The sequence below is a fragment of the Ovis aries genome, chromosome 7 (genome assembly GCF_016772045.2).
Source record: "Ovis aries strain OAR_USU_Benz2616 breed Rambouillet chromosome 7, ARS-UI_Ramb_v3.0, whole genome shotgun sequence".
Lineage (NCBI taxonomy): Eukaryota > Metazoa > Chordata > Mammalia > Artiodactyla > Bovidae > Ovis > Ovis aries.
The window spans coordinates 82,758,142-82,774,941 of NC_056060.1; the positions used below are offsets into that span (position 1 = coordinate 82,758,142).

General features: G+C 41.5%; 1 protein-coding gene across 3 annotated transcripts in view; it reads left to right on the top strand.

The window, feature by feature from the left end:
* Window positions 1-16,576, top strand: part of PSEN1 (presenilin 1) — a 72,853-nt gene extending 56,277 nt beyond the window's left edge. For all 3 annotated transcript variants that reach the window (XM_012181995.4, XM_042252728.2, XM_012181996.5), the window contains exons 9-11: window positions 503-676; window positions 10,226-10,344; window positions 11,588-16,576. In XM_012181995.4, the coding sequence (XP_012037385.1) occupies window positions 503-676; window positions 10,226-10,344; window positions 11,588-11,743 (449 nt within the window). In that variant the 3' untranslated portion in view covers window positions 11,744-16,576. The remainder of the gene's footprint in view (window positions 1-502; window positions 677-10,225; window positions 10,345-11,587) is intronic.
* Window positions 16,577-16,800: the final 224 nt, after the last annotated feature.

Below are 16,800 nucleotides of genomic sequence, written 5' to 3' on the forward strand. Positions count from 1 at the left end.
GGCGCACTGCTCCTCATGGTCACAAGGTGACAGCTGCAGTGCCAGGCATCATGTCCAGATAAGACAACATCCAGGGGAACAAGGGGCTGCTTGTGGCTTCCTTGAGTCTCATAAAGAGTGAACAAGTGTCCCCCGCTTTCCAGCAGATTTTGTCTCACCACACATTGGCTGGTACGAGCCCCACAGCCTTAGAGCATTCATTGGGAAGAGGAAGGGTGGGGTGACCACGCTTAGCTCGGACTGAACAGAATTAACCACCAGAGTCATGGGTGAGAGGTGGAAACCCAAATAAATCATGACTCTGCCCTCAGGAAATAAGGGGAGAAATGGCTGTTGTGGAAGCAACCAGCGGGCACTGAAATAACCCTTGATTTGTTGTTTAAGGGCCAGCCAACTCACCTAGTTACAACAACAGGTAAATTACTGTTCCCATGTAATTTTCTTAAAGGCATAAAGAGAATTTTCCAAGTATTACAGCTGCGATATCCACTTTTTCTTGAAGGCACAGAAAGTGAGTCACAAGACCCAGTGACAGAGAGTGACGATGGTGGCTTCAGCGAAGAGTGGGAAGCCCAGAGGGACAGTCGCCTGGGGCCTCATCATTCTACAGCTGAGTCGCGATCTGCTGTGCAGGACCTTTCCAGCAGCATCCTGGCCAGTGAGGACCCAGAGGAAAGTATGTGCCTTTCTCTACACTGGCAAGTCGTGCGAGTCCTGAGTTTTTAAGGTGCTGCAGTATCATACTCTTCCCAAAATAACATGAGTCAGAGTGTTCCAGTCTAATTCTAAACAGCAGTGCAGTTTTTACTGAGAAGTAACAATAGTTGCTGCTTCTCTCATAGTTAAATTTATTAATGGACCAAATTCTACCCCTCAGATTTTTAAAAATTATCCCTTAATAATTTGATAATATCCTTAACCTTGGGGATTGATTTTGTAAGGTAAAAAATTTTTAAAAATATTATTCCAATAAAACTTTAGGTGTACAAAAATGTCATTAATATATTTCGTTCTTTGCTGCACAGAGACCTATGAATTTAAATGTTTTGCCCTTTTACATTGTTCCTACCCTTTGTTGGCAAGCACTGCGTTTTATTAATTCTGAAGAAGATCAAAGGGATTTAGGTTCTGTGCAGTAATGTAAAAGTTTGTTCAGTGTCTGAGGTGTGTAATTGCTCAGATTCAGGTCAGCACTCGGGGCTTCTTAGGATATTAGCCAGTAGAGCCCACAAGTTAGGGCTCAGTCACCTCCTCACTTGGTCTTAGAGAGGTGATTTACTGAATAAGAAGAGATTAGCACATTTCCCAACCAAGTTACCTCAGTATTTTCATTTTCACAGAAGTGAAACTCTTGATTAAAACATACAGAAGTATTAAGTAGTTTGAAGGAAAGAGACACCTAGATTCCTTCTCTGCTGCTGCTGCTGCTAAATCACTCCAGTCGTGTCCGACTCTGTGTGACTCCATAGGCAGCAGCCCACCAGGCTCCCCCGTCCCTGGGATTCTCCAGGCAAGAACACTGGAGTGGGTTGCCATTTCCTTTTCCAATGCATGAAGGTGAAAAGAGAAAGTGAAGTCGCTTAGTTATGTCTGACTCTTAGCGACCCCATGGACTGCAGCCTACCAGGCTCCTCCACCCATGGGACTTTCCAGGCAAGAGATTCCTTCTCTAGTCACTATTAATTGTGACCTTGACATTGTCCTTTAGTTTGAGCAGAACAGTTCTTACTTAGAGCTCACCCTTAGTCTTTTACCTGGGTTAGAACCTGGGCAGATCCATGACTGTGGTGCTGGCTAAGTTTTCAAGATGTTAGAGTCAGCTGCAGCCTGTACCTTTCACACTCCTGGGAAACCAGACGCAATCACCTCTTAGCCAGGCTTGAACTTAACCTTTGCTGGTATTGTCTCGGCCTGCAGTTACCACTGTAATTAGGTTGCCTCTTCTGTTCTGTCTCTTCTTTTCTCAATGATGTGTAGAAACAAAAGAAGTCAGCAGTGTAGCCGTTGAGCGTGACAGCAGTGGGATTCTCTCATGACTGCTTTTCCTACTTGAAGAGTCTCTCTCTGGATCATCTGCATCCTTCATCAGTAACTTTTTCTTTTTAAAGGAAAACCCCAAAATTGTCCACCTTCAGATTAATGTTTCATTTATCTGGGACTAATATAAACTAATAATTGGCATTCTTTTCTCTTCTAAGCATCCAGCACACACATAACCATCTCATTAGTGGTTTATTCTTCACAAGTAAACCAGACTTGTGGTGGTTACTTACAGAAAAGTCTCAGTTTACAATAGAATTTGATATGTATGTAAAGACATGTGTGTCTTCCAAAACAGCCCTATCAAAATCAAAATTTAATCAGAAAACTGAACACTGTGAGTTTTTAGATAGAAATGTAAAACATGTTTATTCAGTGGTTTGCATTGGAAGTGCAGAGTCCTAACCACTGGACCACCCGGGAATTCTCCTGAGTTCTATTTTAAATTTGCTGATAAAATATACCTATATTTCTCTGTCCATTTAAATGAATTCTGTGAAGCATAACTATAGCATTTGCCATAATATTATTATTATTTAAACAAACATAAGCCAGTATATGAAAAATGAGGTGATAATTTTAAGCTTGATCGGTACTTTGTTTTTGTTTATTTTTTTGTAAACCTCTGTTGAGACATAACTCACATACTATACTATTCACCCATTTAAAGTGATGAAAGTGAAAGTTACTCAGCCATGTCTAACTCTTAATGACCCCATGGACTATATAGTCCATGGAATTCTCCAGGCCAGAATACTGGAGTGGGTAACCTTTCCCTTCTCCAGGGGTCTTCCCAACCCAGGAATTGAACCCAGGATTCCCGCAGTGCAGGCAGATTCTTTACCAGCTGAGCCACAAGGGAAGTCCTACATTTACAGTGATGGCCTTAATATATTCACAGAATTATTCAGCCATCACCACAGTTGACTTTAGAACATTGTCAATACCCCATAAAGAAACCTTACAGTCTTTACTATTACCTCGTCAATCCCTCTCATCCTGCCTTCCCCTTTAAAAGTGTGCAATGCAGTGGTTTTTATTATAGTTGTATAGCCATTACCACAAGCTAATGTTGGAACACACTCATCACCTCAGAGAGAAACCCTGTACTCATTACTCCCATCCCCCCAAAAAACCAACTAATGTACCCTCATAATAGATTTGCCTTTTCCGGCCATTTCAGCTAAATAGGATCAGCCAGTATATGGTTCTTTGTGCTGATTTCTTTCACTTAGCATAATATTTTCAAGGTTTATGTTGTAGTATGTGCTGGTACTTGTTTCTATTATTTTTTTATTCACTTTTGGCTGTGCTGGGCCTTTGTTGCTGCTTGAGTTTCTCTCTGGATGTGGTGCCAGGGCTTCTTGTTTCAGTGGCTTCTCTTGCTGCGGAACACGGGCTGTAGCACACGGGCTCAGTAGTTGCAGCTCCCAAGCTCTAGAGCACAGGCTCGGTGGTTGTGGCACACGGGCTTAGTTGCTCCACAGCTTGTGGGATCTTCCCAGATGAGGGATCAAACCCATGGCTCCTGCACTGGCAGGCAGATTCTTCACCCCTCGGCCACTAGGGAAACCCCCTCATTTCTTTTTGTAGCCAAATAATATTCCATTTAAAGGATATGTCACGTTTATCATCCATTCATCAGTTAATGGACATCTAGATTTTTTCCATTTCAAGCTATTAGGCATATTGTTGCTGTGAATGTTCATGTACCTGTCTGTGTGGACATAGTTTTTATTTCTCTTAGGTTTATACCTACAGTTAGAATGCTGGGTCATATGATAACTCTATAGTTAACCTTTTGAAGAACTCCCAGATGGTTTTCCAAAGTGTCTGCACCATTTTGCATTCCCACTAGCACTGTTTATATGTTCCAGTTCTTACACATCTTCACTGATACTTTTTATTATCTGTCTTTTGATTATAATCATTCTAGTGAATGTAAAGTGGTATCTCATCAGGGTTTTGATTTGCCTTTTTCTGATGACTAATAATGTTGAGTACCTTTTTGTGTGCTAAAATTTGTATTTGTTTCTTTTTGGCTGTGCTGGGCCTGTGTTGCTGCACTTGGGCTTTCTCCAGTTGCAGCGAGCAGGAGTACTACACAGTCCTGCTGTGCCATGCACAGACTTCTCATTGCAGTGGCTTCTCTTGTTGCGGAGCATGGGCCCAGTTGCCCTCTGGCATGTGGAACCCTGCCAGAGTAGGGATCGAACCTGTGTCCTCCGTATTTGCAGGCATATTCTTAACCACCAGGGAAGTCCATCATCTGCATTATTTTTTAAAATTTATTTCTATAGCTTTTTTTCCCCTTCCCTGAAGAACCTAGTTTCTTTCAGTTAGTTTCTTATAGCACTATTTGGAATCAAGTCTTTTTAAGGCTATCATTTGTTTAGCCACTGTGTGTGCCAAGAACTTTTCTGTATTATTTTTAACTCTGATACCAACCTTGTGAAATAGCTCTGTAATCCCCATCTTGTAGCTGAAGAATTTGAGGGTTAAAGAATGAGTTGGGCTCTTTTGCACACTTGAAACTGGTGGAAATATTCATCATTCTGGGAAGGTTAGCAAGTTAAAGGATAACTGACTCTCTAATTCAGAGCATTGAATTTCACGGGTCATATGGTTTATTTTTCGCATTAAGGAAGACTTCACTCTGGCTTCCACAACTTAAAAAGAAATGCTGGCTACTCAGTAAGATCTTATTAACCAGCACCCCGCTCCTTTGTCACACACATCTGGAGCAGACCCTGCTTCTCAGGGCTTTCAACCCCTATCTTCCAGAAGTATCTCAGGCAACAAAGCTTTAAGACCGGGATCAAACTTCAGTTGGCAATAGTTACTTAACAATCAGAAAGGTAAAACCAAGTTGTAAAGTTTAATGGGTTACTATTGAGCCTCAAGTCAAAGAGTATTTTTGAATCCATAGTTTTGAAAAGAACTTGAAAAGTTAAAAATAATGTTCGACAGTAGAAAATCTAGGACCTCTGCATTTCTGTGTAAGTTTTAGGAATCAGCTTGTTAATTTCTATAAATTGATCTTAAGATTTATTTGGAAATGTGAAGAACTTAGAATATCCAAAACAATTTTGAAAGAGAAGAAAAAAGGTGGTGGACTTCAGCAATCTGATTTCAATGAAAGCTTACTCTAAAACCACAGTAATCAAGATAAGGACAGGCATATAAATCAATGAAACAAAACTGAAAGTCCAGAAGTAAACCTTTATATTTATGGTCAATGATTTTTTTTTTTACAAAGGTGCTAAAATAATTCAGTGGCAAAGGGATATAATCTTTTCAACACAATCAAAAGTTAACCCAAAATGTGTCATAACCTGAAATGTACATGGCAAAGCTATAACACTTCTAGAAGAAAACAAAGAAAAACTTCATGACCTTCAGTTGGGCAAAGAGTTCATTAATACAACAGTGATACATAGAGAAAAAAAGTTGATAGGCTGGACCTTGTCAAAGTTTAAAACTTCAGACGATACCATTTAGAGAAGAGATATTTAGGAAATTCCCTGGCAGTGGTTAGAGCTCTGTGCTTTCACTGCTGAGGATGAGGGTGCGAACCCTGGTCAGGGAACTATGATCCCACAAGCCACATGGCACAGCCGAAAAAGTGAGAGAGAGAAGAGGTATCTATACTCATGTTCATAGCACTGTTCACAGTGACCATGAGATGGAGGCAACCTAAGTGTCCATTGACAGATGAATGGATAAACAAAATGCAGTGTATACATATGATGAGGTATTACTCAACTTCAAAAAGAAAGGAAAACCTCACACATGCTGCAGTGTGGATGATCCAAGGCATTATGCTAAGTGAAATAAACTAGTCACAGTAAGACGAATACTGTATGATTCCTCTTAAATGAAGTACCTCTAGTAGTCAGACTCAGAGACGGAGAGTGGAATGGTGGTTTCCAGGGTCTGGAGGGAGAGAGGAACGAGTTACTTAATGAGTACAGGGTTTCACTTCTGCAAAGTGAAGAGTTCTGTGGGTGGACGGTGGTGATGGTGGCACAACAGTGTGAATGTACTTAATGCCACTGAACTGTGTATTTAACCACATTAAAAAAAAAAAAGGCAAGCAAAGGGGGACTTCCCTAGTGGTTAAGAATCCGAGGACACAGGTTTGATCCCTTGTCCAGAAAGATCCCACGTGCTGAGTGCTGCAGCTGCGGAAGCCTGCACTCCTAGGACCTGTGCTGTGCAACAAGAGAAGCCACCACAGTGAGCAGCCCGAGGACCACAGGGAAGAGTAGCCCTGCCTCTCCACACTAGAGAAAGCCTGTGTGCAGCGATGAAGACCCAGCACAGCCAAAAATAAATTTTTAAAAAATTAAAAAATTGGGGGACTTCCCTGGTGGTCCAGTGGCCAAGACCCCGTGCTCCCAGTGCAGGGGGGCTGGGTTCGATCCCTGGCCAGGGAACTAGATCCCACGTGCTCTAACTAAGATCCAGCAAAGCCAAATAAAAGTAAGTAAGTTTTTTTTTTTTAATTAAATTTTTTTAAAAATGAAAAAGAGCCACATACTGAGAGAAAATATTTGTAAATCCTGTTAAAGAATTTGTAGTTAGGATATAAAGAGAATTCTTACAACTCAATAATAGGAAGCTATTTTAAAAATAGGGTAATACTTTTAATAAACATTTCCTCAAAGGAGAAGTATAATGGCTAATAAACACATGAAAAGATACTCAACATCATGATTCAGAATGGCTTTAATCAAAAAGACAGCAACACCAAGTGCTGGTGAGGACTGAAGAAACCAGAAGCATTGTGCACTGCTGGTGGGAATGCACAGATACAGCCATCATAGAGAACAACTTGGCAGCTTGTCAAAAGGCTAAACATTAATTTACCATATAACCCAGCAGATCTACTCCTAGGAATCTCCCCAATGGGAATGAAAGCAGTCTGCCCACACAAAGACGTGTACGCTGATGTTCATAGCAGCATTATTCATAACACCCAAAAACGGAACACAATCTAAACGTCCATCAACTGGTAATGGATAAACACAATATAGTATATCCATACAATGAAAAGCTATTCATCAGTGAAAAGGAACAAACTATAGATACATGCCAAAATCATGGATAAACCTCAGAAATACGTTAATACAGATGGCCAACAAGCACATGAAAAAGTATTCAACATCACTCATTATTCAGTTCAGTTTAGTCGCTCAGTCGTGTCCGACTCTCTGCGACCCCATGAATCGCAGCACGCCAGGCCTCCCTGTCCTTCACCAACTCCCGGAGTTCACTCAGACTCACGTCTATCAAGTCAGTGATGCCATCCAGCCATCTCATCCTCGGTCGTCCCCTTCTCCTCCTGCCCCAATCCCTCCCAGCATCAGAGTCTTTTCCAATGAGTCAACTCTTCGCATGAGGTGGCCAAAGTATTGGAGTTTCAGCCTCAACATCAGTCCTTCCAATGAACACCCCAGGCTGGTCTCCTTCAGAATGGACTGGTTAGATCTCCTTGCAGTCTAAGGGACTCTCAAGAGTCTTCTCCAACACCACAGTTCAAAAGCATCAATTCTTCGATGCTCAGCTTTCTTCACAGTCCAACTCTCACATCCATACGTGACCACTGGAAAACCATAGCCTTGACTAGACGGATCTTTGTTGGCAAAGTAATATCTCTGCTTTTCAATATGCTATCTAGGTTGGTCATAACTTTCCTTCCAAGGAGTAAGCATCTTTTAATTTCATAGCTGCAGTCACCATCTGCAGTGATTTTGGAGCCCCCCAAAAATGCAAATCAAAAACTACAGTGAAGTTTCACCTCACACCAGTCAGAATGACCATCATCAAAAAGTCTATAAATAATAAATTCTGGAGAGGATGTGGAGAAAAGGGAACCTTCCTGAACTGTTGGTGGGAATGTAAATTGTTGCAGCCACTTTGTAAGAATAGTATGGAGGTTCCTTAAAAAACTAGTTACCATATGATTCTGCAACCCTACTCCTGGGCATATATCTGGAAAAGACAAAAACTCTAATTCAAAAAAGACACATATACCCTGATGTTCAAAGCAGCACTATTTACAGTAGTCAAGACATGGAAGCAACCTAAATGTCCATTGACCGGTGAATATATAAAGATGTGGTACATATATACACGATGGAATATATTCAGCAATACAGAAGAATGAAATAATGCCATTTGCAGCAACTTGGATGGACCTAGAGATTATCATACTAAGTGAAGTAAGTCAGAGAATGATAAATATGATGTGGTATCACTTATATGTGAAATCTAAAAAAATGATACACATGGGCTTACTAACAGAACAGAAATAGACTCGCAGACATAGAAAACAAACTTGGTTACCAAAGGGGAACCTGTAGGGTGGGGAATAATTTAGGTGTTTGGGGTTAATAGATACATAGTATTATACATAAAATAGGTAAACAACAAGAACCTACTATATACTACAGGAAGCTATCTTCAGTATCTTGTAATAACCTGTAATGGAAGATAATCTGTGTGTGTGTGTGTATATATATATATATAAATAAAACTGAATCACCTTGTACACCTGAAACTAACACTACATTGTACATCAATTCAGTTCAGTTGCTCAGTCATATCCGACTCTTTGCAACCCCGTGGACTGCAGCATGCCAGGCCTCTCTGTCCATCACCAACTCCCGGAGATTGCTCAAACTTGTGTCCATTGAGTCGGTGATGCCATCCAACCATTTCATCCTCTGTCACCCCCTTCTCCTCCTGGCTTCAATCTTTCCCAGCATCAGGGTCTTTTCTAGTGAGTCAGTTCTTCGCATTAGGTGGCCAGAGTATTGGAGCTTCAGCTTCAGCAGCAGTCCTTCCAGTGAATATTCAGGGTTGATTTCTTTTAGGATTGACTGGTTGGATCTCCTTGCAGTCCAAGGGACTCTCAAGAGTCTTCTCTAACCCCACAGTTCAAAAGCATTAATTCTTCAGTGCTCAGCTCTCTTTATGGTCCAACTCTCACCTCTGTTTCCATACATGACTACTGGAAAAACCATAGATTTGACTAGACAGACCTTTGTCAGCAAAGTAATGTCTCTGCTTTTTAATATGCTGTCTAGGTTGGTCATAGCTTTTCTTCCAAGGAGCAAGCATTTTTAAATTTCACAGCTACATTCACCATCTCTAGTGGTTTTGGAGCCCAAGAAAATAAAATCTGTCACTGTTTCCATTGTTTCCCCATCTATTGGCTATGAAGTGATGGGACCAGATGCCATGATCTTGGTTTTTTGAATGTCACTATACTTCAGTTTTTAAAAATTATATTAAATGAAAGAAGCCAGTCACAAAAAAACTTCATATTATAAGTCCATCTCTATGTGTCTAGAAAAGTCAGATTTATAGTTAGAAAGTAGTTGCTTAAGGCTTGAAACACAAGTATCTAAGTGGGGTGATGGAAATGTGGTAGATGATGGTGATGGTTGCACAACTCCAAGTTTTTTACAGTCATTGAATTGGTGCATTTTATGAAATAAATTATACCCCAGTGAAACTGTTTTTCAAATAAAAGGAGATGATACTATCTCATAGGGCTTCTTGTGAGGATTTATTCAAACAAGTGCCAGGTACAAACTAGGCAATAATAGATGACAATTATTATTTACTGTCAGTATTTTTTTATATATAACAGCAGCATCTACTGTTAAGACTGCAGAGTCAGCCCTATAGCATCTGAACCTCCTGTTACAGAAAACCAAAAAAAAAAAAAGGGGGGGGGGGAACCTAATGAAAGCCTAACTTTGTATAATATCATTTACTGACTTCTCATTCAGTGTGGCGGAGAAGGCAATGGCAACCCACTCCAGTACTCTTGCCTGGAAAATCCCATGGAAGGAGGAGCCTGGTAGGCTGCAGTCCATAGGGTCGCTAAGAGTAGGACACGACTGAGTGACTTCACTTTCACTTTTCACTTTCATGCATTGGAGAAGGAAATGGCAACCTACTCCAGTGTTTTTGCCTTGAGAATCCCAGGGACAGGGGAGCCTGGTGGGCTTCTGTCTGTGGGGTCGCACAGAGTCGGACATGACTGAGGCAACTTAGCAGCAGCAGCAGCAGCAGCATTCAGTGTGGGATGGGGAGGGGGCACATTTTTAAATTGTGAAGTCATAGCAAAGAGTGACAAACTTATATATTCATAATCTTTCCATTTTAGGAGGAGTAAAACTTGGATTAGGAGATTTCATTTTCTACAGTGTTCTGGTTGGTAAAGCTTCTGCAACAGCCAGTGGAGACTGGAACACAACCATAGCCTGTTTTGTAGCCATATTAATTGTAAGTATACATTGATTAAAACCTGTTAGAACTCCTTATCTCAAAACTCTGATTAAAAGGCAGCTCTTTTAACCCCAGCTTGGCTGAGTGTTCCAATCACCTGGGGAGCTTTTTAAAAACACAAATAATAGGACCTCACCCGAATAGTTTCGCCACGTGGCCACACATTGAAATCACCTGAGAGCTTTTAAAACAGTGCTTCTCTGCCCTGAGATATTATTTAATTTGTTTTAATTGTGTTTTTTTTTTAAGTTCCCCCAGGAAATTCTGGTAAGCACTTCCGACTAGGAACCACTGCTTCAAGCCTGGCAGCATAAATAATTATGTAGAGAATTAGATCAGTCTTAAAGGGATAAGCAGTTCCTACTTAGTGTGGGCTTGGTGGCAGTTTTGCATTTAACACCACAGCCTGCAACATACAGTGTCCTTTGGGCAGGCAATATGAGGCAAGAAAAGCTAACATAGTGCCTGATCACACATAGATTTTGCTTATAGAGTCACAATGTGAGCCTGAAGCTTTCAGAACTGTGATTTTAAGTAACTCATAAGATATTTCTTACTGTTGTTTTTGCTGGAGGTGTGATGTCTCATGTATATGTATATATGAGTGAAGTTGGATGAGAGGTTAGATGAGAGCCTTTACTTATGTATTTATTTTGTGATTATATTTGTGATTTATCTTGGTCATATGACCAGTTAGAATTTTCATTTATTTCTCTTTTGAGGTTAGTTTTCTGGATGTGTTTTAGTGTCAGTTAACTAGGGTAAAAAATGGGCTGTATTATATAGCTGCTCTGTCTTTATAAGAAAACATTATACATTTTATAAACAAATACTTGTTGGTTTATTCCATGAGTATCTTTTTGCCCCCAGACAGCATAAAGAATGTTCTTCACCTCTGGGATTTTTAGCCAAACTAAATCTACAGTAGCCAAGTCAGTATTTTAGATAGAAATTTCAATATTGTTCATTTGTTTAAAAAACCATTTTGCTTATTTTCAGATTCTATTCCCTACCTAGAATTAGGGGATGAAATATCAATAATATATGGATAATAATCTCTATTGTGAAGAAAAATAAATGTTTCCAGATTCAGTGAAAAAACTTTTGTTCTAAAATTTAACCTCAAAGGATCATATGTTCAGTTAACTAAATCAAGACCCAGATTTGTGATTGAGTTGATTTGTACAGAATACTTGCATAATTATATCTGCATTTGTGTTTTTTCCCCACTTTTCCACAGGGTTTGTGCCTTACATTATTGCTCCTCGCCATTTTCAAGAAAGCATTACCAGCTCTTCCAGTCTCTATCACCTTTGGGCTTATTTTCTACTTTGCCACAGATTATCTTGTTCAGCCCTTTATGGACCAGTTAGCATTCCATCAGTTTTATATCTAGCATATTTACAGTTAGAATCTCATGGATTTTTCTCCTTTAACTATAATAAAATCTGGGGAGGACAAAGGTGATTTTCCAGTGTCCACATCTAACAAAGTCAAGATTCCCAGCTGGACTTTTTGCAGCTTCCTTCCAAGTCTTCCTGACCACCTGCACTATTGGGCGTTGGAAGGAGGTTTCTACAGAAAACGGTTTTGAACACGTCATTGTGGTGAACTAAGTCCCTCAATGCAGAAACTACCAAGATTTGAGGGACAAGGACAAGGCAAAGCCATGGGCCAAAAAGTTGCTGTGCTCCCACCAGCAGGTTGACCTGTGGTCACAGGTGGACTTTACCAACGCTGCAGACTCTCAGGACTACCATTACCAGAAGGTTAAATGAAATGGTTTAAACCAAACAGGACTCTTCATCTTAAGCTACATATTGCAAATCAACCTAATAAATCTGTATTGAATTCTGAACCTTTTCGGGAGATACCATAAGGAGAGCAGGCACCAGCAGCAAAATGGAAAGACGAGAAGGGACTCAAACTTTCAGACTTTTTGCTGCGGACTTACCATTTTTAAATAAGACTTTTTTTCACCTGAGTCAAGTCAGAGGTATAGGTTGATTTTGACACTTCTTCTCAAGCACTGAAGCTCATTACTATCTGTGGCTGCCATTTCTTCCCAAGGCCAGTCTGAACTTATTTGAGGTTGCTTTATCTTAAAAGTCTTAACCTCAGGTTCAAATTCAATAATTTCTGGAAATAATGGGACTGTAACTCAACGATTCCCTATCACCCTTAGGTAAATTCTGGATTCTCCACCAAATTCCTAATTTGTAGGCATATTGGGCGGTTCACTTTCCCCCAGGTGCCTCCCTCCTTCCCTCTCTCTCCCTTTACTCCCCTCACGAGCACTTGTCCTGTGCAGTGAATAAGACAGCCCTGTTGTGGTAGCAGATGGTCTGGTTGTCATAGGATTTTGCTCTTTGTGTGGCACAAAGAATGTGTCATGAATCAGTGCTCTAAGCCCTGTTGTCATAATTTCTTCAATAGCAAAATACAGTGTGTGCCCAAAGACAGTAGAATTAAAGAAGAGTAAAATTGCTCGTGAAGCACTTTTCTGTCCTGGTTCTTTTTCCTTTCTTTCTTTCTTTTTTTTTAAACTACAACCCATTGTCTCTTGACAGTAGGTCGGAATTTGAGCCAATAGCCAAAAGCCAGTGGTTTATAAAGTTTACAACTCAGTTGTATCTGTACAAAGCTTGAAGAACACCGTTATTTCCCTTGGTAAGTTAAGGGAGAACCGAGAGTCTGGAGGAGAACCAGCTGCCAAGAGAAGAGAGGAGAGGCCCCCAGTAGCCAGTGGGACAAGATGAGACCAAGTCCCGTGAAGGAGAGGATCCAAGTGATTCCTCAAGCAGCTCAAAACGGGTGTTCTGCATTTCCCCTTATGCGTTACCTTTCGTTTCAATGTACCTCTGTGAGAGCTGGGCCTCCGAGTTCAGCCCCTGAGCAGGTTAGTTGAACAGTGAACAGAAATAGAGTCACCGGCTGTGGGCACATGGCACCTCTGGATGAAGCTTTGCCAGGCACACCCCTTCTCCTACCACAGCCAGCCCTCAGCCATGGTGGCCACACTGTGAGCATTTGTGTGGAATGTGGTTTCCCCCTGAGGCTGCTTTGGGTTCTCTGTGGAGTTTCAGTTCAGTTCAGTCGCTCAGTCGTGTCCAACTCTTTGCGATCCCATGAATCGCAGTATGCCAGGCCTCCCTGTCCATCACCAACTCCCAGAGTTCACTCAAACTCATGTCCATCGAGTCGGTGATGTCATCCAGCCATCTCATCCTCTGTCGTCCCCTTCTCCTCCTGGCCCAATCTCTCCCAGCATCAGAGTCTTTTCCAATGAGTCAACTCTTCGCATGAGGTGGCCAAAGTATTGGAGTTTCAGCTTTAGCATCATTCCTTCCAAAGAACACCCAGGACTGATCTCCTTCAGAATAGACTGGTTGGATCTCCTTGCAGTCCAAGGGATTCTCAAGAGTCTTCTCCAACACCACAGTTCAAAAGCATCAATTCTTGGGAGCTCAGCTTTCTTCACAGTCCAACTCTCACATCCATACGTGACCACTGGAAAAACCATAGCCTTAACTAGACGGACCTTTGTTGGCAAAGTAATGTCTCTGCTTTTGAATATACCATCTAGGTTGGTTATAACTTTCCTTCCAAGGAGTAAGCATCTTTTAATTTCATGGCTGCAGTCACCATCTTAGAGGATTTGTTTTCTGTTGTGGAAAATTTCTTCTAAGAAATTAGCTTTAGGAGTAATGTGCCAGTACTACCTTGTGTGTAAAAACTGGCTCCTGGGCTGTGAGAACTGCAGGGAAAATTCTAGCTCTGCCAAGAAAGTTGGAGCTCGAGAGTAGGTTTTGTCATTTCTCTTTTTTTCCTTTAGCTCGCTTTCCCCAAGATGGCCGTTTTCCTCCTCAGATATGTGGCAACATGGATATTCTCTTCTAGGAGGACACGATTCAACAAGCTACAGCAAAGCCACCTGAACTCCAGTATGTGACTTGAAGCAGTCTTGAAGGGAGCCCTGAATAGTTTATTTGTGTGAGGCTCCCAAATGTGCTATGCCTTTCATGAAGGGTTTACCTTTGAAGAGGATGTGTGGTGTGTGTGATTGTGTTCAGATCCGCCCTGTGTGTTACTGGCCTATGTAGAAAGATTGCAGTGGACCTGTCACTTTCTGCAAGACAGAGCCACATCTCAGCACAGAGAGAACATCTTATTTCTTCTAATTGCCAGTCTTAGATGTAGAACTTTTCCTTTGAACCTTCTTCTTAAAGTCAAGTCAGTTTCTGCAATATCAAAATGCTAGTCTTCCACCATGAAAAATAGATTGACACCAGAGAAAACAGCAGTTCCACTGAGGATGTGCCCTCATACATGGGCGAGGGGTGGCTGTAGAGCCAGAACCATTGACAAAGCATGACCAGCCCAGCTGACCTGCTTTATAAGAGGGGGAGGGGTGTGGGAGGAATGGCGCCCCCTGATGTCTGAGTCTGACTGGCCTACACAGAGTGTTTACATACAGAATGTTGCCATAAACCAGCCTGTGGAAATTCCAACCATATTTGGAGGATTGGTAGAGCATTTTTTTCAGAGAAGAAGTGCTCGCTTCTCTGTTTCTGATTCTCACTAGGAGAGCCTGCAGTCTTGGATCACAGCACTCTTTATAAATGACTAGACTTTGATCAGAAAAAGAACCTTTCCGAGCAACGTGGAAGAAAATCACAAGTGAACAATTTATTGATTGCACTATAGAAGCAACAACTGACAAGGTGGTGTTTTTACTTTTAAATTCCTGGATCTCCATTTTTTCAAGTGTTCCTTGGTTTTAAAAACCTTCCTTATGTTACAAACAGATAACGTGTTTAGTCCTTGGCTTTTACTTGGCCTTAGCAGACTTTATATATGTAGTTTTAATCATAATTTGTAGAAGGTAAGACAGAAGTTAAACCAGCACATAAGATTTCATAGGGTCAGACATCTCAAGGAAGCCTCTGATCCTGACCCCCAGGGCCTGACCTTTCGTATTCGCCTGTTTATGATCTAGCCCTAAAGAAAATGAGCTCAGAAACCACTCAGAAAGGTTTTGTTCAGTGTCTTCCCTGTTCCTGGCATGGTGCTGGAGTCTAAGGAAGCAAAAATGACTCAAATGTATCCTCAGTGTAGCTGCAGTCTCTTGTTTTCTGGTGAACATCATTTTAGCTTCTCTAAAATACTGTCTACTTGTCAAAACCCTTTTTCATGATTACTGTTATTGAGGGCTTAAAAATGTATGTTACAGAGGTGACCTGATTCTTCCAGAAACCAGTCCTTTCAGTACAATTCCTTTTTCTCTAAGTTTGCTTTTGGATAGTATAAAAAACCATCTGATCTGTCGTCTCCAACACCAAGGGTGTCCTGAATGTAGGAGTTTGAGAAGAGACTTGATTTTAAAAGTCCCCAGACACAGGAGACTTAGATACAGTGGTTCAGCTCTTCACAGCCCTCGCTGAAGTGATAGAGCAAGGTGTCCCAACAAGACCCCTGTAGCACTCACATTCCAGGTCGTCTGGATGGCATTGTCAGAATTGCCCTCTCTGCACAGAACACGTCAGATCTGTGCATTGAAGGTCATCGGCCTGGTGCGGAAGTAAACTCCCTTCTTGAATGTCAAAGCTATTTCCTGGGACCTCTGACAGCTTCAGCATCTCCCTGAGGAAGTAGTTGGGTCCACCATGGACCCTGGAATCTGGTGCTAGCACTTCAGCCTGGCCTGTGTAGCAGGAAAGACTTCCCAGGAGGCAGTTTTCCTTTAAAAACAAGCATTGCAAAAAGACAGCTTCCTAGTCAACTGTGTAGAGCAGTGCATACAGGACTGTCGTTTTCACACGCAGTCAAGATGCCGGGTGTGAGTTTCTGTGGGATCATTGGCCCTCACGTGTTCATTGCCTGGCTTCTGCTTCTCCAGACACTGCTTTGTACACGACTGCGAATACATCTTTTTAAAGTCATTCAGTCGTGTCCAACTCTTTGCGACCCCATGGACTATAGCCTACCAGGCTCCTCTGTCCATGGGATTTTCCAGGCAGTAGTACTGGAGTGGATTGCCATTTCCTTCTCCAGGGGATCTTCCTAACCCAGGGATCGAACCCAGGTCTCCCGCATTGTAGACAGATGCTTTACTGTCTGAGCTACCAGGGCAGTCCTTACCTTTCAAATTCTTGGTAAGATATAATTTTGATAGATGATTGCAGGTTTTCCTGTTGTTTATCAAATTAATAAAGACTGCATGACTCCAGGTGTGCCTGTCTCCTTACATGAAAGTTCTCCCGGGTGACTGTGAGAAGTCCAGCCAGTATCAGGAAACAAGCACGCGCGCATTGCTTCCATCCTTCGCTCATAAATCAAGTCATTCTGACGAGCAGGCCACACCTCGGAAGGGTACTGTATTAAATCTATTTATGAGAAATTTATTTTTAATACGTTTCTGAAAAATATTTTTTCTAGAAAACATCTAACTCA